The sequence below is a fragment of the Petromyzon marinus genome, chromosome 60 (genome assembly GCF_048934315.1).
Source record: "Petromyzon marinus isolate PM22_M1 ecotype Great Lakes invasive population chromosome 60, UKy_Petmar_22M1.pri1.0, whole genome shotgun sequence".
NCBI lineage: Eukaryota > Metazoa > Chordata > Hyperoartia > Petromyzontiformes > Petromyzontidae > Petromyzon > Petromyzon marinus.
In genome coordinates this window covers 9,273,469-9,298,729 of record NC_133726.1, presented here as the reverse complement: position 1 = coordinate 9,298,729, position 25,261 = coordinate 9,273,469, and the positions used below count along the sequence as shown (strand labels likewise).

The window sequence follows — 25,261 nt, the reverse complement described above, 5'->3', positions numbered from 1 at the left end:
CACGTCAGTTTTGTAAAATACTGACGGGAATTTTATTGTTTTATATTTTTATTTTGTTTCCCTTCTACGTGACTTTACCGAAAGAACCAAGAATATGAATCCCTGCTGTCACGAAAGCTTTAAATAAAAAAGGAAAAACAAGTTTATTTTTTATTCCGTTGTAAAAAAAAGCCCCCCCCCCCCCCCAGGGATAGGTGCACAATTCGGCACCGCTCGGCACGCGAAGGGTTTGTTAACGATACCGGAGGGCGCCGGGCATTCGGCGTAAACCCAGCCCGTGCGTTCCGCAATCAAGACGGGGAAATGCGAAAGCAGCGGGTACTTTAAACAACAAAATAATAATAGGAGTAGTTGTAGGAGTTCATCCACACGCGTGGGTGGGTCACGTGGCGAGTTTGTCTACAACCGATCAGCCCCTTTCAGATGCCTCCCAATTGTATTTTGTCACAAGCCACGCGAGTTCCCACCGCATGGCAGCCGTGACTCGCCACCCCGGCGAGAACGCGGCGCCGATCGCACCAGAGACGCGCGTCTCTCCCCCAACAGCTCCGGAGCCTGCGAGGGCTTCATCTGCAGCGCTCGCTGGCGGCCTGCTGGGCGCGGTGCGACTCGGCCTCTAACCAGTAGCCGGTGCGGCGCGTAAACACCGCCACTAGGGGGGCAACGGCGGCCGGGCGTGGTGCTGGCCACCCACCCCCTCGTGTGCCCGACCGGCCTTCATAGGTGCTACTCGCTAACAGCACTTGGTCCAAGTCTGCTAAGGCTATGCGGGGGGTCTTTGTGCGTGCGCTCGCTTCACGTGGCGACTTTGTCGCTGGCGTCCCCATCGCACGGCTGGGCGGCTACGGCGCGGCGCCGTTCGCAGAGGCTCGCGGTTCCGGGCCCGGCGGCTGCCCTGGTTAACACCGCAGTGTGCGTTAACCGTGACGAGACTCCACAATGGAGGTTTTCTGGGGTTAAGTTTGCGTAAAATATAAATGCGTCGTTTAATCCGCCACCGCCACCACCACCACCCGACACAGCCAACCAAGTTAGGTTCGTCACGTAAACAAAACGTGCCCATTAATTACTAGTTTAGGACTCACGGGTGGTGGTGTCGGAAATTAAAACCCACAACATTTACAATTCGCGTCCCGTGACGTTTCGCCGGTACTTGCAGCCGGCCTCATCAGGCGACAGCCAGAGTTGTGGGGAGATCCTCCCTCTTTCGGTCTGAAGAGGGGTTACATGCGATGCCATCACTTGTGAGCCAATCAGGCGGGTCAATGTAGTCATGTAAGTTACAATGGATAGCTATCACTGGTTGGGTCGTTCACAGTTAACACACACGCGTGTGTACATTATGTACATTACTGCTTCACAGTGGACGTTTAAAATATCGTGGCGTGAAAGGGTGCTTCAAAAAATGTTAACACTTCGGAGCATTTGTAACCAACACCACAAACAATGTGCTGCTGCCTCCCGGACTCTGGAGATCACCTGGAGAAGATTCCAGGCACGCGTTGACAACGATGGTGGAGACTCTTTGAAGCTATTCACGGACTCTTGTTATCATGTCACAGCGTATTATCCGTTATTTTTCCATTAAAAACGAGTCCCAAAAAGTGATAAAACATTTTAAAAGCAGCCTGTATATCGGCTTTATATAAAACAAGAGATTAAGCTGCATGTGCAGGCCGTCACGCTTCAAAATTGGCAAACGTGAATACTAACTCGCACTTTGCTTTTAACTGGGCAAAACCACGGCGACTCTGCAGGCGACTTAGAAACCAAACCCCTGCGCGAAGGGCCTTGCTCGATTCCCAACGCATCTCTTCGCCTTCACCGCAGCCTCTTGCTTCTCAACCGTGAAAACGAAGTACAGTGTCAATAACGACGTAGGGGTTGATGAAACAAAGTTGTAACTTTCGTGCCCGTGCTTAATTTGTGTTTTTGATGATTTAACTTCTTTAAAAAATTTGGCCATGCCTCGCACCCCCCCCCTCCCCCCCCAGAAAGGGCATCTCGTACACCAGGTTAAGAACCACTGCTCTGCAGGAACGGGGCGGATACCGATGGAGCAGCTCATCACCATTATTATTACTTGACAGCAGCACGCAGTTTATAGTTCGTCTGTGATTGGAAACAATCCACGACGTGCCGTTTCCTTTGAATTCTGAGCCCCTTCCCTGCAGGTCACGTGCGTGCACTCATCGAACCGTAGGGGGCGTTGAGGTAAAGGTGCAGCCCTGCAATTTCTCACTCCGCAGACCTAAAACACGCCGGAGAGCAAGGCAATGTAATCGTTCACGGATGCATTTGTAGACAATTTCACTGGTAATTTACGACACTAATGTCACTCACTACTGCGGTGTCATTTCACCGTAAAACTAAACTATCTTTAATTTTACCAGGTAAGGCCCAGTGAGCTTTACAGCTCGTTTCCAGAAACGACCGGGCCGCAAATGATATCTCAAGCAAGTGGCTTATCACGTGGAGATTTGTCGCAGCCACATGGCAACACGTGACGTTGATTCTAAATGTGGAGGGGAAAAAACGGAGAACCCGGAGAAAAATCCACGCGGCCACGGGGAGAAGAGACACGCAGACTCTAAATATACAGCAGGCGTCAGGGTCGGCATCGAACCCACGACCTCCTGCATACCAGGCGAGGTAGGTAACATTTCCTGGCCACCGTGGCGAGAGACCTCCACGCGGAGTAGCAAGCCCAGCTCATGAGTGCGGCCCCAGGCGGGCGAGGTGGCATATGGTGGCGCAGCAGCAGCAAGTGATTTCACGCCAACTGCTCCCCTGCCCAGGTGTTGTGTTGGAGTCAGCGATCAACACGGTCGTCACAGTGCTGGACTAGCATTCGTTACACAGTCCGTGTAAATGCGCTCAGCGGTGCCGGTCTAGCGCCCCCAACACGCGCCACTCGCCACTGACGGCGACGTCCCCACGGCGCTTGTGCCAGGCTGTGTGCACTTTGAGGCCACCACGTGAAGTTGTCGAAGGCCTCGCTGCTGACAGGTCACGGTGACAGACCCAGGCAGGTACCGTAGGTTGGCTGACCGCGATGACTGGCAGATCCACCAGCTGCAGCCCCCATGATGCCACACACACGCAGGTGCTTACCGGGTGCCATTTAACAACGCTGGGTCAAGACGAGTTGGCTTTTGTTTTGACTTTGCGATCATTGAAGGGGTTTTCTGGTACTCAACAGCTGCTATACAGTAACTATTCTTGCGCCTGTTTATAAACCTTCCAGTGACCTTCCTGAACAATGTCTACACACGTGCGATTAGAGGGGCATGTTTCTAATTACTTAATATTGCTTTCATTTAAACTAAAATAAACTAAAACAATTTTTTTATTTTAGCAGGTAAGGCCCACTGAGCTGTATAGCTTTTTTTCAGAAGCGATCTGGCCACAAACGATAGCTCAACAAAGTGGCTTATCACGTGGAAATTTCTAGCAGCAGTCAAATACTCTAAAATGTGCGTCGATTCTAAATCTGGAGGGGAAAACCGGAATTCCCGGAGAAAATCCACACCACCGTGGAGAGAGAGAGACACACACGGAAACTTCACATATACAGCAGGCGCCAGGGTCGGGATCGAACTCACCACCTCGTGTATACCAGGCGAGGTATGGCCATTTCCCAAAACGCCGCCCGTTAAACATCTTTTTTTAAGGCCACGCCACTAACGTGGCGAGTGTTACTGTTTGGGCACGTGCATCGCGACCCGTGCGGCATCACTGAACGACGTCGTATTCACTTAACAGCGGCTCGCAACAAACGTCCGCAACGAATACTCTGAACCCGTCCTGTCAATCCCCTTGTTCGCGAGCTGCCGCACACTCACAGTCTTTACATTGGGGAAAGCCTCGCCCGAGTCTTTGCTTCTCACGCGGGGTCCTGCTGCTGCTGCTGCTGCTGCATTGGGCGCGTTGGTCCACGAATGGCACCGCGTGAGAGTTTCGCCACCACACCCGCATACAACCCATCAACGCACGCGTTGGGTGGTAGGGGAAGCACTTGGACCTCCGCACAGATGGATTCAAGAATCCCCAGCTGTGCTACCCTCCGGCCACCTTGCACGCGTACGCACACCCGCAGTGTTGTTGAACGCGCTCGTTTGAGGAGTTCGAGTGGGCCGAGCCAAGCCGAGTGTGCGAGGGGAAGCAGCGGTCTTCCGTGGCACCTATCCCCGGTGAAGACCGACTCACTGCACCGTCTGACAAAGACAACGAGCGTCGCGCACCACAGCCCTGCGCGCGTACACGAAGGCGCACATAGACACGATTACACGATCACACACACTCGTACAGCATGGGTTCTGGTGCCGATGGCGAACACCTCTTAAGGCTGGCAAGAAGAAGGTAGGGGGGGGGGGTGATGCTGTAGCTCGGGCCCGGCCACCTTTGCTTCTCTCCAGTGCACACTACACCAGGTGCTAATTTAAGGCCGAGTTAACCTAGGGGGAGGTCCACGAGAAGGTACAGATACCACTTGGCGCCGATGTCGAGCATCACGTCTGGGAGTCGAACCCGGGTATGCTGGGTCCGTACCGCGGTGCCTGCCACTGCAACTGTGCGGAGGAGGGCAGCAACCACAGAGGAGGGCATCAACCACGGAGGAGGGCGTCAACCACGGAGGTCACTCCAACCTCTCAGGGTTGCTCAGCGACAACCGCTAACCCGGTAACCGCTTCCAGCACGATCCAATTAGCGCGTTTGGGCTACGTACCGTGGGAAAGAAATTGAACGTACGTACATACGTAGACTCACAAAGTCACTCACATAGTCACTCACCCACCGACACACTCACCCATACTCCGTTTAGCACTATTGGCTATGTACGGTGCGAAAGAAGTTAAACGTACGTACATACGTAGACTCACAAAGTCACTCACACAGTCACTCACCCACCCACACACACACACTCCCCATACTCCGTTTAGCACTATTGGCTATGTACGGTGCGAAAGAAGTTGAACGTACGTACATACGTAGACTCACAAAGTCACTCACACAGTCACTCACCCACCCACACACTCACCCATACTCCGTTAAGCACTATTGGCTATGTACGGTGCGAAAGAAGTTCAACTGTACGCACGTACGTATCGCGGAACCTGGCCCGATTGGCGCACACGCGCGGACCGCACAGCGGCCTAGGTCACCGCGTGGCTCGCTCGTGCACGCGCCAATTCTGGCGGGGAGCTCCTCCGCTCGAGGGAGCTCCTCCGCTCGGGGGAGCTCCTCCGCTCGAGGGAGCTCCTCCGCTCGGGGGAGCTCCTCCGCTCGGGGGAGCTCTTCCGCTCGGAGGAGCTCCTCCGCTCGGGGAAGCTCCTCCGCTCGAGGGAGCTCCTCCGCTCGGGGGAGCTCCTCCGCTCGGGGGAGCTCCTCCGCTCGAGGGAGCTCTGTCTAGGAGGGTGACCAGCCGACCTCCTCCACGAACCTTGGAAAGGGTGGGGGCCGGGGGGGGGGCACACCCACACTTTATCCCCACCGGACACACGACCCAGGGATCTACCGCGATGAACCCGTTCACGCTGCAGAGCGGACAGAAGCGGTGACGGGAGGGAGGGGGTGGGGGTGGATTCCAGTGCGTTGACCATTACACAGTTAAGAGGTCACAGACGTTACTTTTACAGCTGTGGACATTGGCTGGCGTCGTGACCAAGCGGTAACCGATTGTTCGCGAGTTCGTTTCACGTGGTTGGTCAACAGCAACGCAAAGCGCAATTTTTAACCACCCATACTCGAATCCACAGCGGCCTTGCCCTCGGCTCTCCGGGGTTGGCACCGTCCTGCCCCCTCCTCCTGACGGGCGAAGTTTAGGACCGTGGCTCACAGGGCCGCAGTGGCTGCATTGGATTACGCGGTCCAGGCCTCCCCGGAGACCCTGGGCTGACGCGAGTCGTTTCTGGCGAGCCGAGTTGAAAGCGACATGCCCGCTCCCACCGTCCCCAACATCCCAAGTCGGGGAATGCGGAGGCCTCACCCGCAGCCTGCACTCGGGAGGTTCGAAGGGCCGCGTGGCGCCGCGAGGACGAGTGGCGGTCGCGGGTTGCCGAGTTGGTGGTGGAAAGAGCCTCGGCATCCCGTGAATTGCCACCAGAACCCACATGGAGACCAGGACAAAGATCCCACCCCCCCCCATAGCCATGTGGGCTGTTGGGAAAGCGCTGTTCACGAGCACTCACAAAGGTTAACGTGGCGCACAAGGGTGTGGTGAGACCAGCACCACATCCAGCCACCTTTTTCTTCCCATTTCTGATGTTTACTACACACCACACCCAGTACTCAGTTAAGGCTGAGTCGACCTCGGGAGGAGGCCCAGGAGCGGTTCAAATAACCAACACGGACTTTCACCACGGCTGGGAATTTAATTTGGGTTGCCGGGTTCGTAGCCCGGAGCGCTAACCGCTGCATGACAGCTCTCTAAATTATTCACACGAACAAAGATCCCCCGTGTAGCCTTAACAGACTGTTGGGGCAAGTGCTGTTAGCGTGCACCTATGAAGGCCGGAACGGCACACGTGGGGGTGGGTGGCCAGCACTACGCCCGGCCGGCCGCCTTTGTCTCCCTAGTGGCGATGTTTACTAAACACCGCACCAGGTACTCATTTAAGGCTGAGTCGACCTAGGGAAGGTCCAGGACCGGTGCAGATAATCGTCGCTGGTGTTGGCAGTGAGCGGGAATTGAACTCGGGCCGCTGAGTTCACTGCGCAGCACGCTAACCGCTATACGACCGCTCCCCCTATTATTCACACACACACTCTCTCAAACACGTAATTACGGACACATTTTTTTTAACTCATCATCACCACCGCCACCACAGTTCTTTCACTACTCATGGGAGAGAGATCCACAATTCTCCAACGTGTTTTCGGGGGTTGCGCTCTTCGGCACAATGTCCGACGTTTCGCTCCACGTGCTGGAACTCAACTCGGCTTCCGGTGCGAAACGTCGGACACATCGCGCCGTGGATCGACACGCGGGCACGACCCGAAAAAGACACACGCACACACACGCACGCGCACACACACGCACGCGCGCGGGATGCCTCCCCCATTCAGCACGGCCAGCTACGTACGGTGCGAAAGAAAGGAACGTACGCACGGCAACACGACCGCGAAGAGCCACGGCCGTACGAGCGGATGCAGAAACAAGACCATTTCCTTTTTCTTCCGTTCCTCCTTCGCCTAAAAGCGTCGCCGTTTGATCTCCGCCTCGTACTCGTCGCCGGGCGGCGCCGCGCCCATCGCGGGGCCCCGGCCCGGCCCCGCGTAGCGGCTCGCGTCCGACTCGTGGGCGTGGCCGCGGCCGTCCGTGCCGGCTGCGGGGCCCGCGTCCCGGTACGGATCGTACTGGGAGAGGCTCATGAGTCCGGCGACGCCGAGGGCCACGGCGCTGGTCTGCGCGAAGCCGGCCTGCGGGAGACCGCACGGCCGCAGGGAGGGGGCGGGGGGGGGGGTGCGACTTGAGCGACCGCACGGCGGTTTTGCATCGGCGGCTCACCGCTTCAGGTCGCGGCACGGGCAGTGAGAACGCCGCTTGCCATCTTCCACTCCGACGACAACAACGACAACAACGACAATAACACCGACACCGACAACACCGACAACAACGACAACAACGACAACAACACCGACAACAACGACAACAACACCGACAACAACCACAACAACCACAACAACACCGACAACAACGACAACACCGACAACAACGACAACAACCACAACAACACCGACAACAACGACAACAATACCGACAACAACAACAACAACCACAACAACCACAACAACACCGACAACAACGACAACAACGACAACACCGACAACAACCACAACAACCACAACAACACCGACAACAACGACAACACCGACAACAACACCGACAACACCGACAACAACGACAACACCGACAACAACGACAACAACGACAACAACCACAACAACACCGACAACAACGACAACACCGACAACAACACCGACAACAACACCGACAACGACAACAACGACAACAACGACAACAACACCGACAACACCGACAACACCGACAACGACGACAACAACACCGACAACAACGACAACACCGACAACAACACCGACAACGACAACAACGACAACAACACCGACAACAACGACAACAACGACAACCACAACAACACCGACAACAACGACAACAACAATAACCACAACACCGACAACAACGACAACACCGACAACAACGACAACACCGACAACAACAACAACACCGACAACAACGACAACAACAACAACCACAACAACACCGACAACAACGACAACACCGACAACAACGACAACACCGACAACACCGACAACAACAACACCGACAACAACGACAACAACGACAACAACGACAACACCGACAACAACACCGACAACAACACCGACAACGACGACAACACCGACAACAACCACAACAACCGACGGCGATGTCGCCCCGCGCCTCTGATGAGCACGGTTGGGCTACGTACAAAGTTCGAGGTACGTGCCAAACCGCCGCCCGTGCCAGGCCAGGTGCACTTCGAGGCCACTCGCGAAGTATTGGGTGGCTCGGACGGCAGGAGGTCACGGGACACCATTCGCCACTAAGTGGCGGTGACATCAGCACGGTGCTTGTGCCAGGCCATGTGCACATTAAGGACACGTGAAGTGTCAAACATCCTCTGGCAGGTCATGGGACAGACCCAGGTGCCATGGGTTGACTGAGATGGCTGGCGGATACACCAGCTGTGCCCCCTACTGTGCCAACTTGCTGTGTTTTAGCCACCCGGCGCTCCGCTGGTTGTTGTGAGCGTTGCTCCTCTGCCCTCCATTGTTGCTGAAGGGTGATTGCTTGCAACTGGCGAGTAGCATCCTTCACGAGCCTCCTCCATAAAGGCCGATCTTGACGCCGCTGGTACCAGTCATTGGCAAGTCCACCCAGTACAACATCACTCCATCTCTTCTCTAGCCATGCCGTGCCCATTTAGCCTTCTCTATCCGGGTGAACAAAAGCTATTTCGGCAGGCGGTGGCTGGGCATCCGGACTACATGACCCAGACAATGCAGCCTTGCCTGCTGGAGCTCACTGATGGGACTTTGTCCAGATCTTTCAAGGATTTGTGAGCTCCTCACACAATCCAGCCTGGTTAAACTCAAGATGGATCGTAGGCATGCCAGCCTAATTATTTATAACTGGCAAAGATGTACCATTAGGGGGGTCAACGTTTCGCAAGGATAGAGAAGGGAGGGCATGACCGTGGCCAAGAAGACTAAAAACTTCGTGAAGAGGAACAGACCAGGTAGCTTCCACACAGCATTACACAGCCGATGAAAAGATAATGCCGTTCGAATGATTCGGAGACCTCTGCTGTCAAACCCGAGCTGGTCATAGAGCACACTACCCAGGTATGGAAAACGCTACACTCTCTCCACATCTGCCCCATCAACAATGGGGAGGTCAGGGGGTAGAGGATTTGATGGCACAAAATACCCAGGCAGGTGCTTAGTTTTGGTGGGGCTGATGGTAAGGCCCAACCTCTTAGTGGCAAGCTCCAGGTTCAGCAGCAGCGCCTCAAATTCCTCCTCTGAGTGAGCAGCAATCACCAGATCATCAGCGTACATAACGTGGTTGACCAATATGTAGCCATCCCTTGACCGCACCCGGGCATCGATCAGCCTCCCATTATATCTGTACCAGATGTAAATTCCTCCGGTACAGCCAAAGAAGGCTTCACAAACTTCTAGGTGAACAGGGAATGGCTCCGACTCCTGGCCACCTAGTTTTACCCGGGCCTGCCCATTATCATGTGTGTCAGGATAGTGAGCAGAGATTCAGGGACTCTGAAAGCATGAAGAACAACCCAGAGCCCAGGCCTACTGATGGTATCATAGGCCTTGACCAGGTCAAAAAAGCAGAGATGTAGATAATGTTGGAATCCCCTACATCTCTGCTGTAACAAAACAAATATGGCATCTGTGCAGAACCACCCTGGCCTGAAACCACATTGGGGCTCTGCAAGCCTCTCCTCAGCGTGCCTGGCAAGGCGATATTGAATAATCCTTGCCAGGACCTTTCCTGACACACTGAGGAGTGAGGTGTCCCTGTAGTTGTTACAGACTGTGCGGTCCCCCTTCTGAAAGAGGGGGACCACCAGGACATCCTTCCAATCCTGCCTAACCCGTCCAGTGGTCTAGACTGTTGTTATGATGTCATGTAGGGCAGTCTGTGCACAAACGCCACCCTCCCTCAGCATTTCGCTAGGGAGATCGTCTCTGCCCGGCCCTTTTCCGGGTCTCAGACTCTGGATCGCCTTCCGTACTTCCTCAGCCGATGGCTTCTTCAGCCAGCCACTCACAGGGGGTGACTAATTTTCTTCCAATATATGCTCGTGCACACACTCAATGCTCGCAGACCTCACCCCCTCGCCTCGCCTCACACAAACCCCACACGCGCTCGCCTCCCCGCATCTCTCTCAAACCCACCAGAGCCATCGATTCCGGGATGCCGGCCCAGAGCCTGTCGTCTCCAACACCGACGGCACCCCCGTGGCCCCCGTGGCCCCCGTGGCCCCCGTGGAGTCTCCTCTGCTCCGGAGCCATCAGCAGCAGCTGCCCCAGGTCCGAGCGCTGTTGGTGCGCGGAGGACAAGGGCAGCTCCATGTCGCTCCTGTGCGGCTCCGCGTGCTGCGCTTGCTGCGTGCTGTGCTGCTGCGTGCTGTGCTGCTGCGTGCTGTGCTGCTGCGTGCTATGCTGCTGCGTGCTGTGCTGCTGCGCATGTTCCATGTGCTGCTCTCCGTGTTGCGCCCCCTGCTGTGCACCAAGCTGCGCTGCGTGCTGCTCCGCGTGCTGCTGCTGCGCGGTCCGAGCGGCGTGCTGCTCCGCATGGGCCGCGCGAGCGCCGTGCACGCTGCGGGAGATGCGTTCCGCCTGCGAGTCTTGCACGGAGCGATCTGGGTGCTGCGAGTGCTGCGTGTGCTGCGTGTGCTGCGTGTGCTGCGTGTGTTGCGTGTGCTGCTGCGTGTGCTGCTGCGTGTGCTGCTGCTGCTGCTGCGGGTGCTGCGTGTGCTGCGGGTGCTGCGGGTGCTGCTGCTGCTGCGGGTGCGAAGGAAGCTCTGAGTATTCCCTGTGCTGCGTTGTGTGCTGCATTGTGTGCTGCTGCGCTGCGTGCTGCGCGAGCTGCGTCTGCTGCGTGTACTGCGAATGCTGAGTGTGCTGCTGCGCCTGCTGCGCTGCTGCGTGCTGCGTGTGCTGCTGCGCTGCATGCTGCGTCTGTGCGGAGATGGGCGTGGTGCGTGTCGAGTGAGCCGACTCCGATTTGTACGGTAGAGGAGAGGAGTAAGGGTCTGTGCGTGCACGGGGAAGAGAGCGGGGAAAGAGAGAATCAGCATCAGCTGCAGCAGAAAAATCTGCAAGAGCGGGCGCAGTACTGTCATGAACAGCGACTGATGATGATGATGCCATCATCATCAGTCGCAACATTAAAAGCTGCAGTTTTGTCGTCGTCGTCGTCATCATCATCATCGCCACAATCAGCAGTCGTGGAGACTTTATCAAAAGCGACATCATCACCCAAAACGGCAACAGTTTCGTCATCTTCCTACTCAGCGGTGGTCAAGGCATCGTCATCGTCAGGAGGAGCATTCACAGGGATCATCGGTGAGCGTCGCCACTCTTACTCGCTCCCTCCGTTTCCAGTTCCGTTCCAGGGCGTTTATCCGTGATGGGATGCTGCGCCTGGAAATCAAAGCACAAAGATGCCCATGAGCCCGGTATACAGAGTGTCAGGACATGCGCTCCTAGCCAGCACCTGTGCTAGACGCTGGGCTAAACAATGAAGTGGAAGCTGGGCTCGACGCATGGCTAGACACCTGACTAGACCATGTGGCTAGACACCTGACTAGACCGTGAGTTAGACACCTGACTAGACCGTGAGCTAGACACCTGACTAGACCATGAGTTAGACACCTGACTAGACCGTAAGGTAGACACCTGACTAGACCGTGAGCTAGACACCTGACTAGACCGTGAGCTAGACACCTGACTAGACCGTGAGCTAGACACCTGACTAGACCGCGAGCTAGACACCTGACTAGACCGTGAGCTAGACACCTGACTAGACCGCGAGCTAGACACCTGACTAGACCGTGAGCTAGATACCTGACTAGACCGTGAGCTAGACACCTGACTAGACCGTGAGCTAGATACCTGATTAGACCGTGAGCTAGACACCTGACTAGACCGCGAGCTAGACACCTGACTAGACCGTGAGCTAGACACCTGACTAGACCGCGAGCTAGACACCTGACTAGACCGTGAGCTAGACACCTGACTAGACCGTGAGCTAGACACCTGACTAGACCGTGAGCTAGACACCTGACTAGACCGTGAGCTAGACACCTGACTAGACCGTGAGCTAGACACCTGACTAGACCGTGAGCTAGACACCTGACTAGACCGTGAGCTAGATACCTGACTAGACCGTGAGCTAGACACCTGACTAGACCACGAGCTAGACACCTGACTAGACCGTGAGCTAGACACCTGACTAGACCGTGAGCTAGACACCTGACTAGACCACGAGCTAGACACCTGACTAGACCGTGAGCTAGACACCTGACTAGACCGTGAGCTAGACACCTGACTAGACCGTGAGCTAGACACCTGACTAGACCGCGAGCTAGACACCTGACTAGACCGTGAGCTAGATACCTGACTAGACCGTGAGCTAGACACCTGACTAGACCGTGAGCTAGATACCTGACTAGACCGTGAGCTAGACACCTGACTAGACCGCGAGCTAGACACCTGACTAGACCGTGAGCTAGACACCTGACTAGACCGCGAGCTAGACACCTGACTAGACCGTGAGCTAAACACCTGACTAGACCGTGAGCTAGACACCTGACTAGACCGTGAGCTAGACACCTGACTAGACCGCGAGCTAGACACCTGACTAGACCGTGAGCTAGACACCTGACTAGACCGCGAGCTAGACACCTGACTAGACCGTGAGCTAGACACCTGACTAGACCGTGAGCTAGACACCTGACTAGACCGTGAGCTAGATACCTGACTAGACCGTGAGCTAGACACCTGACTAGACCGTGAGCTAGACACCTGACTAGACCGTGAGCTAGACACCTGACTAGACCGCGAGCTAGACACCTGACTAGACCGTGAGCTAGACACCTGACTAGACCACGAGCTAGACACCTGACTAGACCGTGAGCTAGACACCTGACTAGACCGTGAGCTAGACACCTGACTAGACCACGAGCTAGACACCTGACTAGACCGTGAGCTAGACACCTGACTAGACCGTGAGCTAGACATCTGACTAGACCACGAGCTAGACACCTGACTAGACCGTGAGCTAGACACCTGACTAGACCGTGAGCTAGACACCTGACTAGACCGCGAGCTAGACACCTGACTAGACCACGAGCTAGACACCTGACTAGACCGTGAGCTAGACACCTGACTAGACCGTGAGCTAGACACCTGACTAGACCACGAGCTAGACACCTGACTAGACCGTGAGCTAGACACCTGACTAGACCGCGAGCTAGACACCTGACTAGACCGTGAGCTAGACACCTGACTAGACCGCGAGCTAGACACCTGACTAGACCGCAAGCTAGACACCTGACTAGACCGTGAGCTAGATACCTGACTAGACCACGAGCTAGACACCTGACTAGACCGTGAGCTAGACACCTGACTAGACCAAGAGCTAGACATCTGGCCGGACCCCAAACTTGACGCCTGGCTAGACACCTGGCTCCAATTAGCACGGTTGTCTACGTACAGTGCAAATAAGTTAAATACGCATACATACATTCATCAGGTTTGGCTAGATACTGGATTAGCCACCTGGCTAGATCCCGAGCTTGACGCATGGCTGAATGCTTCACTAAGGCTGCATGCCTGGCTAGATACAGGCTTGGACGCCGGGCTCAGATGGCTGGTGATATGCCGGTCTAGACGCTGGGCTAGACGCTGGGCTAGATGCTGGGCTCGATGCTGGGCTAGATGCTGGGCTAGACGCTGGGCTAGATGCTGGGCTGGACGCTGGGCTAGATGCTGGGCTAGATGCTGGGCTAGACGCTGGGCTAGACGCTGGGCTAGACGCCGGTCTAGACGCTGGGCTAGATGCTGGGCTGGACGCTGGGCTAGACGCTGGGCTAGACGCTGGGCTAGATGCTGGGCTAGACGCTCGGCTAGACGCTGGGCTGGATGCCGGTCTAGACGCCGAGCTAGATGCTGGGCTGGATGCCAGGCTAGATGCCGGCTAGACGCTGGGCTAGATGCTGGGCTAGACGCTGGGCTAGACGCTGGGCTAGATGCTGGGCTAGATGCTGTGCTAGATGCTGGGCTGGACGCTGGGATGGACGCTGGGCTGGATACCGGGCTAGACGCTGGGCTAGACGCTGGGCTAGACGCTGGGCTAGACGCTGGGCTGGATGCTGGGCTGGACGCTGGGCTAGACGCTGGGCTAGATGCTGGGCTAGACGCTCGGCTAGACGCTGGGCTGGATGCAGGTCTAGACGCCGAGCTAGATGCTGGGCTGGATGCCGGGCTAGATGCCGGGCTAGACGCTGGGCGGGACGCTGGGCTGGACGCTGGGCTGGATGCCGGGCTAGACGCTGGACTAGACGCTGGGCTAGACGCTGGGCTAGACGCTGGGCTAGATGCCGGGCTAGACGCTGGGCTAGATGCTGGGCTAGATGCTGGGCTAGATGCTGGGCTGGATACCGGGCTAGACGCTGGGCTAGATGCTGGGCTAGACGCTGGGCTAGACGCCGGTCTAGACGCTGGGCTAGACGCTGGGCTGGCGGTGGTGAGCGTACGTCAGAGGAGTAGGCTGCTCGCTGGGCATCCATGTGACGCCTCCTCTCCTCGTCGAGACGCCGCATCTCCTCGCGGCGCCGCACGCGGTCTACGCACACACACAAAGAGCGACGCGTACGCCAGTCAACACGCGAACCCGCGTGAGTGCACAAATGAATGAGTGTACGAGCGCACACACGTGCATGCATGACCGTGAATTCACAGCGATTGCATGTGAGTACGCATAAGTGCTCACCGCGGTGATTTGAAAAGCTAAAGGCCAAATGGGGGATCTGTTTGGGTTTGTGGGTCTGTGCGGCAGCGTAACAGCTAGCACGCTGCGCTGCAAACATGGTGACCAGAGTCGAATTCCCGCTCATGGCCACCACCGGTGACGATCATCAGAACCGTTCCTGGGCATCCTCCCTTAGGTCGACTCAGCCTCAAATGAGTATCTGGTGCGGTGTGTAAATATTGCCACTGGGGAGACAAAGGTGGTCGGGCGTGGTGCTGGCCACCCACCTGCTCGTGTACCGTGCCGACCTTTAACAGTCCATTAAAGGCTATACTGGGGATTTGGGTCTTTGATTTTTTTTTGCATGCAATTGCGATCATCCGGCATACGTGTGACCACTCATCCATCCACCCACCAACACCCATCCACCCACCAAGACCCATCCACCCACCAACACCCACCCACCAACACCCACCCACAAACATCCACCAACCAACACCTATCCACCAAACTCTTTGGTTCTATTGGGTAAAGTCACGTAGGTGAAAATAAAATAACAAAAAATCACGACGTTTCGGCCACAACACAAGCGGCCTTCATCAGGTGAAGGGACGAGACTGTCTGGTCCAGACAGCTAGCACGCTGTGCTGCAAACATGGTGCAGACAGTCTCGTCCCTTCACCTGATGAAGGCCGATTGTGTTGTGGCCGAAACGTCGTGATTTTTTGTTATTTTATTTTCACCTACGTGACTTTACCCAATAGAACCAAAGAGTATGGATCCTAGCAGTCACGAAAGCTTTAAATCTAGAACCTATCCACCAACCCACCCACCTATCAACACCCACCCATCCAACCCACTCACACACCGTGATAGGCCGTCTCCATCTCGGCCTCCAGTCTCTCCCGGGCACGCTGCACCCCGCGCTCCACCTGCTGCACATGCAGCCGCTCCATCTCGTCGAGGGCGCGGCACCGCGCCGCAAACTCAAACTCGAGGGTGCCCGGCGTCGCAAAGCGCGGCGCCTTCGAGCGCTCCCTGCGGACAGCGGGAAGAGCGGGAGGTGCGGGACGCGGAGAGCGGGAGGAGTGGGACACGGAGAGCGGGAGGAGTGGGACACGGAGAGCGGGAGGAGTGGGACGCGAAGAGCGGGAGGAGTGGGACACAGAGAGCGGGAGGAGCGGGAGGCGGAGAGCGGGAGGAGTGGGACACGGAGAGCGGGAGGAGTGGGACATGGAGAGCGGGAGGAGCGGGACACGGAGAGCGGGAGGAGTGGGACATGGAGAGCGGGAGGAGCGGGACACGGAGAGCGGGAGGAGTGGGACACGGAGAGCGGGAGGAGTGGGACACAGAGAGCGGGAGGAGTGGGACACGGAGAGCGGGAGGAGCGGGAGGCGGAGAGCGGGAGGAGCGGGACACGGAGAGCGGGAGGAGCGGGAGGCGGAGAGCGGGAGGATTGGGATGCGGAGAGCGGGAGGAGCGGGATGCGGAGAGCGGGAGGAGCGGGAGGTGAGTTCACTCGGCGTTTGTGTTTTATCTTCTCACCCTCTACGTTCTCAATCTTTGCTCTCTCTCTCCGTTCCTCCTTGCATTCAATCCACGCTTTCGCTCTTTCTCTCTTCTCGCCCCCCTCCCCACTTCACTGGAACAAACTTCCCCCTCCGCATTAAGCGGTCACCTTCACTCACTAAGTTTACGCTCCTCACTCATAACTCACACTTATTGTTACCTCTGGCTCACCCCCATGACCCCGCCTTAATGTCCCCCTCATAACCACCACCACCATCACTGTTCCCTCTTCATATTCTCTTTGCACGGCAATCAATCTTCAACAAGGAAGGACAGGGTGAGAAATGAAGACATGAGAGGAAGACTCGAGGTGGTTAGAATCACAGAGAAGATGAGAGAGAGAAAAGGCTCTGGTGAGGTTTGGTCATGTGGAGAGATGACAGGGAAATGACGTGGGAACGAAGGTGGCGAGTGATGCAGGTGGAAGGAAAGAGATCAAGAGGAAGGCAGAAGAAGACGTGGGATTGGGGAGATGCGGTGCGAGCGGACACGGTGGGCCGAGGAGCGGAAAGAGAGACGGCGCAGGACAGGGCAGCGTGGAGAAGGTTGCCAAGGACAGCTGGACACCCCCACACGAGTGGGGCAAACGCGTGGAGACTCAATCGATTTGTCATCATCACTTGCTGTCATCAATTTCGCTGTCACCTAATTCACGCACCATCGCAGGTTCACCCACCCCCATTGCTTCCCCTCATCTATTTCATTCACCTAATCTCGACCCATTACAGTCACACGCACACACGCGTCGTTGTTGTTATACCATTCTCAATGCTCTGTAAAGCGCCTCGGTTAAGGCATTATATAAATGACGTTAAGATGAGATAAAGTTGAGCCAAAGCGACCTGGGTTGTCACCAATAATGAGAAAAGGGAAAAGAAATCGAAATAAAATACAGCGATGAGGCAAATAGAAATTAAGAGCAAAAAAAACCAGCATCATGGGGTGGAAGTAAAAAATATTGCATGAAAAATAAATCGACGTCAAATAATAAATTAACCTGGAGGGCGAGTGGGCTCGAACAGATTACGTTCAGACTGATCACCGCACAATTACAAACTAAGTTAGGGAAACATTAAACAGGTATAGGGCGACTATTGTACTTGTATGTACAGAGACACGGATAAACTAGTCAAATGGGCGATGTTCATCTTTGGGGCAATTTTAGTTTAGGGGAAATGGAAGTCTGTGGGCAGACACGGGTATACGAGTTAGATGCAAATGTGAATGAAGTTTTCATGACGGATCAAGATCTCAGTGCCAAGTTGGGATTGTGTTATGCATGCACAGTATTTTTTTTCGCACCGTAACGTAGCCAACCACGCTAATCGGAGGTGCGGGGGAAAGACAGCAAACGAAAATGCAAAAAGCAGTCCTAAAGAAATGAGTTATCAATCTAGATTATTTTAAAAGTGCAGAGCTCCAGTGGCTTCCTAAGATCGGAACAGAAGTGCGTTCCAGACTGCCGCAGAAGCGCATCTGAAAGCGCCGCTCGATGATTGGGGGGGTCGCGGGCGGCCCAGCGCGTGCCCTCACTTGTAGTAGTGCAGGGTTCTGGGCAGGCTCGCCTCCGGGACCCCCTCCTCCTCGTCCAGCTGCTTGAAGGGCTCCACCATCACAGGCCGGAGGCATCTGCACGCAGCCATAAAGAAACAGCCCTGAGCCAGGGCCTTCGTACATAACCCCCTTTTTCCCACTGGCACACTCGAGCTGAGCCGGCACGGGATCCCCGTGCCGCGGTACGGGGTGGTTTCTTTCCGCTTTGGTGTTTGACGTGCCTATCTGGAAAAAAAAACAATAACGCGCATGGGGGCCTCGCAAAAAGATGTCTTAAATCTAGCTTGGGGCCAAGCAGGGCCAGGCGGGGCCAGCGGTAGGACGAACGACTCTATCATTGGGTTCGATATCAAGTGAGTACACGGAGGACACAGCGTCACCGCATCATATGTGTGCGCCTTGACTCGTTCATCACGTGTGACACGTCGGCGACATGGCTTGGCACAGCTTCGGCAGTGGACAAACAACACCGGCGCCTCCCGAGCCATGTCGGGCTGGCTTGGCACGGTCATGGTGCAGCTCGGTTGTACGGCGGCAAAAAGAAGCAATAAGCAAAGTGCCAACACGAATACAGCACTCGCACGTACACAGTATCGCAGCAACAACAACTGCCATTCGCCACTATGCACCGGTGAAAACACAATGGTGCTTGTGCCACACTAGGTACACTTTAGCGATGAAGGACCATTGGCAGGTCAAGCAGGTTGTAATGTGTTTAATGACGAGGCTGACTGTCAAATGCTCTTCCCATCTGTACCCTTGCTATTCTTTAAATCTCCTGGAGTAATGCTCAATATTGAGCATTACTCTACCGCCCTCCGTTGTTGCTGGAGGGTAACTGCCACTGCCTGCCCAGGAGCGTCCTTCACGAGCCTCATCCCAGAGACCGATATCAGCAATCACGGTGCCTGTTTTCAGCAGGTCCACTCAACTGCAATTCCTCTTGTGCCACAACAACAAACTTTACCCGGCCAAACAGAAGCAACTTGATTTCACGATAACACACCCACGATGCTTGATTGTCATGCAATATCAGGTTAGGAAAATATGCATGTTGAACTTTTTTCGCATCCATGAGAGTTTTTTTTTTTGCGTTAGATTGCGTAACTATAAATGTGTCTTTAAAAACCCGCCACCACCTGACAGAGCCAATTAGTATGGTTGATCACATAAACGAAACACGCCAATCAGTTGCGAGTTCAGCACACCGGTTGTGTTTGAGAGCAAACCCGCAACATTTACGGAGCCAACCGTGCTAATCTGGGTGGGCAGCGGGTGGGGAAGTGCGCCCACTACTGTGAAGGATCTCTCCCCCCGCAGCTCTTCTCCGAGAAAGCGAGCGCCGCTCTGCAAGATTTCCCAATGGATCCATTGTCTGGCGACGTGACGCACGGGAGGGGGCGGAGTATTACGTCGGCAGAGGGAGAGAAAAAAAATCTAACGAGCCAAATAAAAAGGGGCGCCCCGTGGAACGCGAGCGTCCCCCTCCGCCACGAAACCCTCACGCTGTGAGCAGGAAGACGCCGTCGCGGCACGCCTCCGCCGCCCGGCTCGCCTCCTCGGTGCTCGTAAACTCGAGCCGCCCGCGCCCCGACGCCCGGCTCCCTCCGCTGGCGCTGCCCGAGGCTTCCACCGCCACGATGGACCTCTCCACCTCCCCGAAGCGGCCGAACGCCTCGGCCAGCAGCTCGTTGGAGACGCAGGGCGAGAGGTTCCCGACGGAGAGCGCCGCCGAGTGGCGGGCGCGACGCACGCGGACCCTCGGGCCCTGCGGCTCGGCCGCCTGCAGTGCCGACGTGCGCGATCCATTAGCCGCCGACCGAATCGCTCGGTTAAACCAGCCAGTCACTCACTCACCCACTACATTCTGTCTGCCCAACGTCTAATGCCGTCAACGTGTGCGCACGAACGTGCGTTTGTACGTGGTGTAGCGGTCAGCGCTCTGCACTACAAGCCCGGCGAGCCGGGTTCGATTGCCGCTCATGGCCAACATCCGTGACGAATATCTAAACCGGTCCTGGGCCTCCCCTAGGTCGACTCTGCCTCAAATGAGTACCTGGTGCGATGTGTAAACATCACCGCTGGGGAGACCAAGGCGACCTAGCATGGTGCTGGCCACCCACCCCTCGTGCAACGTGCCGGCCTTGATAGATGCTCGCTAACAGCACTTGCAACAAAAGTTTAAGGCTATACGGGGGATCTTTGCCTTTGTTTGCACGTATGTTTATTTATATGTGCGAGCAGTGGCACGGCACTATGAACCCGGTGAGCCAAGTTGAATTCCTGGCCCGCAGTAAACATCAGCAGTGAGTGAAACGTGAACCGATCCTCAGCCTCCCTGCAGGCAACTGAGCCCTAATTGAGTACCTGGTGCGGTGTGTAACCATCAGCACTGGGGAAACAAAGGCGGCGGTGCTAGCCACGCCACTCCGTTGTGCCCCGGGTCGACCTTCGTAGGCGTTCCCTAACAGAACTTGCCCTGAGAGTGCAGTTAAGGCTACACGGGGGGGGGGGGGGATGTTTGTGAATGTTTGTACAGGATAGAGTAACTCACACATGAGCTCAATGCTCACAGATACGCACCTCCTTTACCTCCTCTCCTCCGTTGGCCTCCCCCTTGCCTTCGTTAAGTGGCGCCGCATCTTGAGTCTCCGAATTCGAATCCGCTCCCTCCACCGTGGCGTCTTCCTCCACCTCCTCGTTCGTGCTCTCCGCTATGCCCGTCTCACCCTCTTCCCCTGCCGCATCACCTGCTTCTCCATCAGCCGGGCCGTCGCTTCCCGCTGCTTCTGCCGCATCTGCCTCCGGCGTTTCTGGTGCTGCTTCTGCTTGCGCTGCATCGGCCGCTTCCAGTTCGATTGTCGCGGCTGCTGCCGCCGTACCTGCCGCAGTAGCGTTGTCGCCGTCGCCACTGTCGGCGAGTTCGGCGGGGCTGCATTCTCCGTTGCTGGCGGCGTCTGCGCTGGTGGTGGTGAGGTCAGCCGATGGGTCTGGCTGTGGCGGCGGGGTTGATGGGTTTGGCAGGGCAGGCAGACCCCAGCAAGCTCCGTCCAACTCGGTGCGAGCGATCTCAGCCAGAGCGCTGGTCTCCTGTGCTCGTGCAATTAAACACATAAAACAACAAAGACAAAGATCCTCCGTATAGCCTTACCAGACTGTTGGGGCGAGTGCCGAGAAATATGGGACTTTTCACGCGAGATATTTTATGCAATTGGTCTGACAGAAGGTAACAAACAGACTTCGCTTGTGGATAATGAGTGTCCAGGCTATTGCCTGGACTAGGGGGTAGAACTGAGGACACGGCTATGGGTAAAGTCATGGCTCTGGTTTGACATAAGCATGGGATTAGAGACCAGTAATCTTGTTGTCGCTATGGCGAGGGAACGAGTATGCGTATTGTCAGGGACATCGTTTTGAGAGTCATGTCTTTGATTTTTCTGACAGTGCTTCGTATAGCCACCAGGGCTGGTACTAGAACCACTGTTCAGAATATAAGATTTCAATCAGGGGTAGTATTAATGCAGTATTATACCGAAGCAATGCCATCCCCAGCTTAGGAGATTTGTCACTCAAAAATCCGATTATGCCCCCATCCACGAATTCACTCACTCAACCAAGAACGCTCACGCTCATTCCCCTACTCACTCACTCGCCAACTCTCTCACTCACTAGTTCACTCACACACACTCTCGTTATCATGCTGTACCTATAACATGGGTTTTTTTTGTTAGATCGCGTAAATAAAAATGTGTCGTTAAACCCGCCACCACCAGACGCAGGCAATTAGTAAAGTTTGTCACGTAAACAGAACATGTCCATTCGTTATTAGTACAGCACACCGGTGTGTTGGAGAAAAAAAATCCACATTTACAATCTGTACTTAGATTTTACTCTTAACTCAGATTGTAAATGTTGTGGATTTTCTCTCCAACACACCGGTGTGCTGAACTAGTAACGAATTGGCATGTTGTGTTTACGTGACAAACCTTACTAATTGGCTGTGTCGGGTGGTGGCGGGTTTAACGACACATTATTATTTACGCGATCTAACCCAAAAACTCTGAACAATGGATGAGATTGGTCGCGAAAGCCTACGTGTTAAACTTGCTATACCTACTCATCCATCCACCCACTCGCCCACCTACCTACTCATTCACACACCCTGCCACTCACCTAACCTCACTCACCTAACATCACCCACCTACTCATTCACTCACCCTGCCACTCACCTAACCTCACCCACCTACTCATTCACTCACCCTGCCACTCACCTAACCTCACCCACCTACTCGTTCACACACCCTGCCACTCACCTAACCTCACCCACCTACTCATTCACTCACCCTGCCACTCACCTAACCTCACTCACCTAACCTCACCCACCTACTCATTCACTCACCCTGCCACTCACCTAACCTCACCCACCTACTCATTCACACACCCTGCCACTCACCTACTCATTCACACACCCTGCCACTCACCTAACCTCACCCACCTACTCATTCACTCACCCTGCCACTCACCTAACCTCACCCACCTACTCATTCACACACCCTGCCACTCACCTAACCTCACCCACCTACTCATTCACTCACCCTGCCACTCACCCTGCCACTCACCAGCCTCACGACTCCTTCCCTCTTGTCAGAGTCGACGCACGCCTCGGCGAGGCGCCCAAACTTAATGAAGAACCTCCTTAGGTCGTCCTCGCTCGCTCCCTGTGGGACGTTGCTCACGACGAGCCTCCCGCGCTGAGAAAAGGGCCGCTCGCCCGCCTTCAGGAACGGGAACCCATTCAGAACCAGTGCCGAGGCGGGGACCCCGTCCAGGGTCCCTTCGTCTGCCGGGCAAGGAGCCTCCGGGGCGGCGGACGACTCAGGCGAGGGAAAGGCTTCGGCATTTTCCGCTGATTCGCCGGGCCGTGGCGTGTGTCGCCCTTCAGATTTCGCGCTCGTTTCTTCGGTCTCCCCGTCCTCCGGCATAGTTTTGGCGGCCGTTTCACTGCAAATCTTTGACTGCATCGTGCAAATTTTATGCAGAGCGAAACTTTTAACTAAAACTAATGTGTGTGTTTCTGTCCCTCCCCACACCCCCCCCTTCTATTGTCACGCTCGGCCTCGACTGGCACAGCAGCAAAGCGTGGCTTCTGGAAGATCCATTCCGAACACAACCACCGCCTCTGGAAGATTGAGAAGACGTCTTGGCAGAGATTAAGAAGATGTCTTGTGGAAGATTGAGAAGACGTCTTGCCAGAGATTGAGAAGACGTCTTGTAGAAGATTTAGAAGACGTCTTGTGGAAGATTTAGAAGACGTCTTGCGGAAGATTGAGAAGACGTTTTGTGGAAGATTGAGAAGACGTCTTGCCGGAGATTGAGAAGACGTCTTGTGGAAGATTGAGAAGACGTCTTCTGGAAGATTGAGAAGACGTCTTACCAGAGATTGAGAAGACGTCTTGTGGAAGATTGAGAAGACGTTTTGTGGAAGATTGAGAAGACGTCTTGTGGAAGATTGAGAAGACGTCTTACCAGAGATTGAGAAGACGTCTTGCGGAAGATTGAGAAGACGTCTTGTGGAAGATTGAGAGGACGTCTTACCAGAGATTGAGAAGACGTCTTGTGGAAGATTGAGAAGACGTCTTGTGGAAGATTGAGAAGACGTCTTGTGGAAGATTTAGAAGACGTCTTGCGGAAGATTGAGAAGACGTTTTGTGGAAGATTGAGAAGACGTCTTGTGGAAGATTGAGAAGACGTCTTGTGGAAGATTTAGAAGACGTCTTGTGGAAGATTGAGAAGACGTCTTGTGGAAGATTTAGAAGACGTCTTGCCAGAGATTGAGAAGACGCCTTGCCAGAGATTAAGAAGACGTCTTGTAGAAGATTTAGAAGACGTCTTGTGGAAGATTTATAAGACGTCTTGCGGAAGATTGAGAAGACGTTTTGTGGAAGATTGAGAAGACGTCTTGCCGGAGATTGAGAAGACGTCTTACCAGAGATTGAGAAGATGTCTTGTGGAAGATTGAGAAGACGTCTTGTGGAAGATTGAGAAGACGTCTTACCAGAGATTTAGAAGACGTCTTGCGGAAGATTGAGAAGACGTCTTGTGGAAGATTGAGAAGACGTCTTGTGGAAGATTGAGAAGACGTCTTACCAGAGATTGAGAAGACGTCTTGTGGAAGATTGAGAAGACGTCTTGTGTAAGATTGAGAAGACGTCTTACCAGAGATTTAGAAGACGTCTTGTGGAAGATTGAGAAGACGTCTTGTGGAAGATTGAGAAGACGTCTTGTGGAAGATTGAGAAGACGTCTTACCAGAGATTTAGAAGACGTCTTGTGGAAGATTGAGAAGACGTCTTGTGGAAGATTGAGAAGACGTCTTGTGGAAGATTGAGAAGACGTCTTACCAGAGATTGAGAAGACGTCTTGTGGAAGATTGAGAAGACGTCTTGTGGAAGATTGAGAAGACGTCTTGCCAGAGATTGAGAAGACGTCTTGTGGAAGATTGAGAAGACGTCTTACCAGAGATTGAGAAGACGTCTTGCGGAAGATTGAGAAGACGTTTTGTGGAAGATTGAGAAGACGTCTTGCCAGAGATTGAGAAGACGTCTTGCCAGAGATCGAGAAGACGTCTTGCCGGAGATTAAGAAGACGTTTTGTGGAAGATTGAGAAGATGTCTTGTGGAAGATTGAGAAGACGTCTTGCCGGAGATTGAGAAGACGTCTTGTGGAAGTTTGAGAAGACGTCTCGTGGAAGATTGAGAAGACGTTTTGTGGAAGATTGAGAAGACGTCTTGCGGGGGATTGAGAAGACGTCTTGCCAGAGATTAAAAAGACGTCTTGCCAGAGATTAAAAAGACGTCTTGCCAGAGATTGAGAAGACGTCTTGCCAGAGATTAAGAAGACGTCTTGCCAGAGATTGAGGAGACGTCTTGCCAGAGATTGAGGAGACGTCTTGCCAGAGATTAAGAAGACGTCTTGCCAGAGATTAAGAAGACGTCTTGCCGGAGATTAAGAAGACTTCTTGCCATAGATTGAGAAGACGTCTTGCTGAAGATTGAGAAGACGTCGGCCGTAC

The 25,261-nt window shown here is 54.7% G+C and overlaps 1 protein-coding gene across 1 annotated transcript; it reads right to left on the bottom strand.

Moving 5' to 3' along the window:
• Positions 1–18: 18 nt before the first annotated feature.
• Positions 19–23,388, bottom strand: LOC116955537 (uncharacterized). Its single transcript, XM_032976670.2, has 9 exons — positions 22,810–23,388; positions 20,774–21,280; positions 19,696–19,973; positions 18,170–18,265; positions 15,936–16,105; positions 14,853–14,941; positions 11,679–11,736; positions 10,486–11,345; positions 19–7,422 (listed from the first exon to the last, which is right to left on the bottom strand). Exons 1-9 carry the CDS (start codon positions 23,209–23,211, stop codon positions 7,195–7,197), a joined length of 2,688 nt encoding a protein of 895 aa, XP_032832561.2. The 5' UTR covers positions 23,212–23,388; the 3' UTR covers positions 19–7,194.
• Between the last annotated feature and the right edge of the window lie 1,873 nt (positions 23,389–25,261).

Excerpts from the sequence above, each read along its gene's own strand:
- LOC116955537 (XM_032976670.2), bottom strand. The coding sequence starts at position 23,211 with ATGCAGTCAAAGATTTGCAGTGAAACGGCCGCCAAAACTATGCCGGAG. Across the intron at positions 18,266-19,695 it reads GGCGTCTTCCTGCTCACAGC|ATGCCTCCGGCCTGTGATGG; the intron begins GTGAGGGTTTCG and ends GGCTGCGTGCAG. Across the intron at positions 11,737-14,852 it reads GAGCAGCCTACTCCTCTGAC|GCGCAGCATCCCATCACGGA; the intron begins GTACGCTCACCA and ends TTTGATTTCCAG.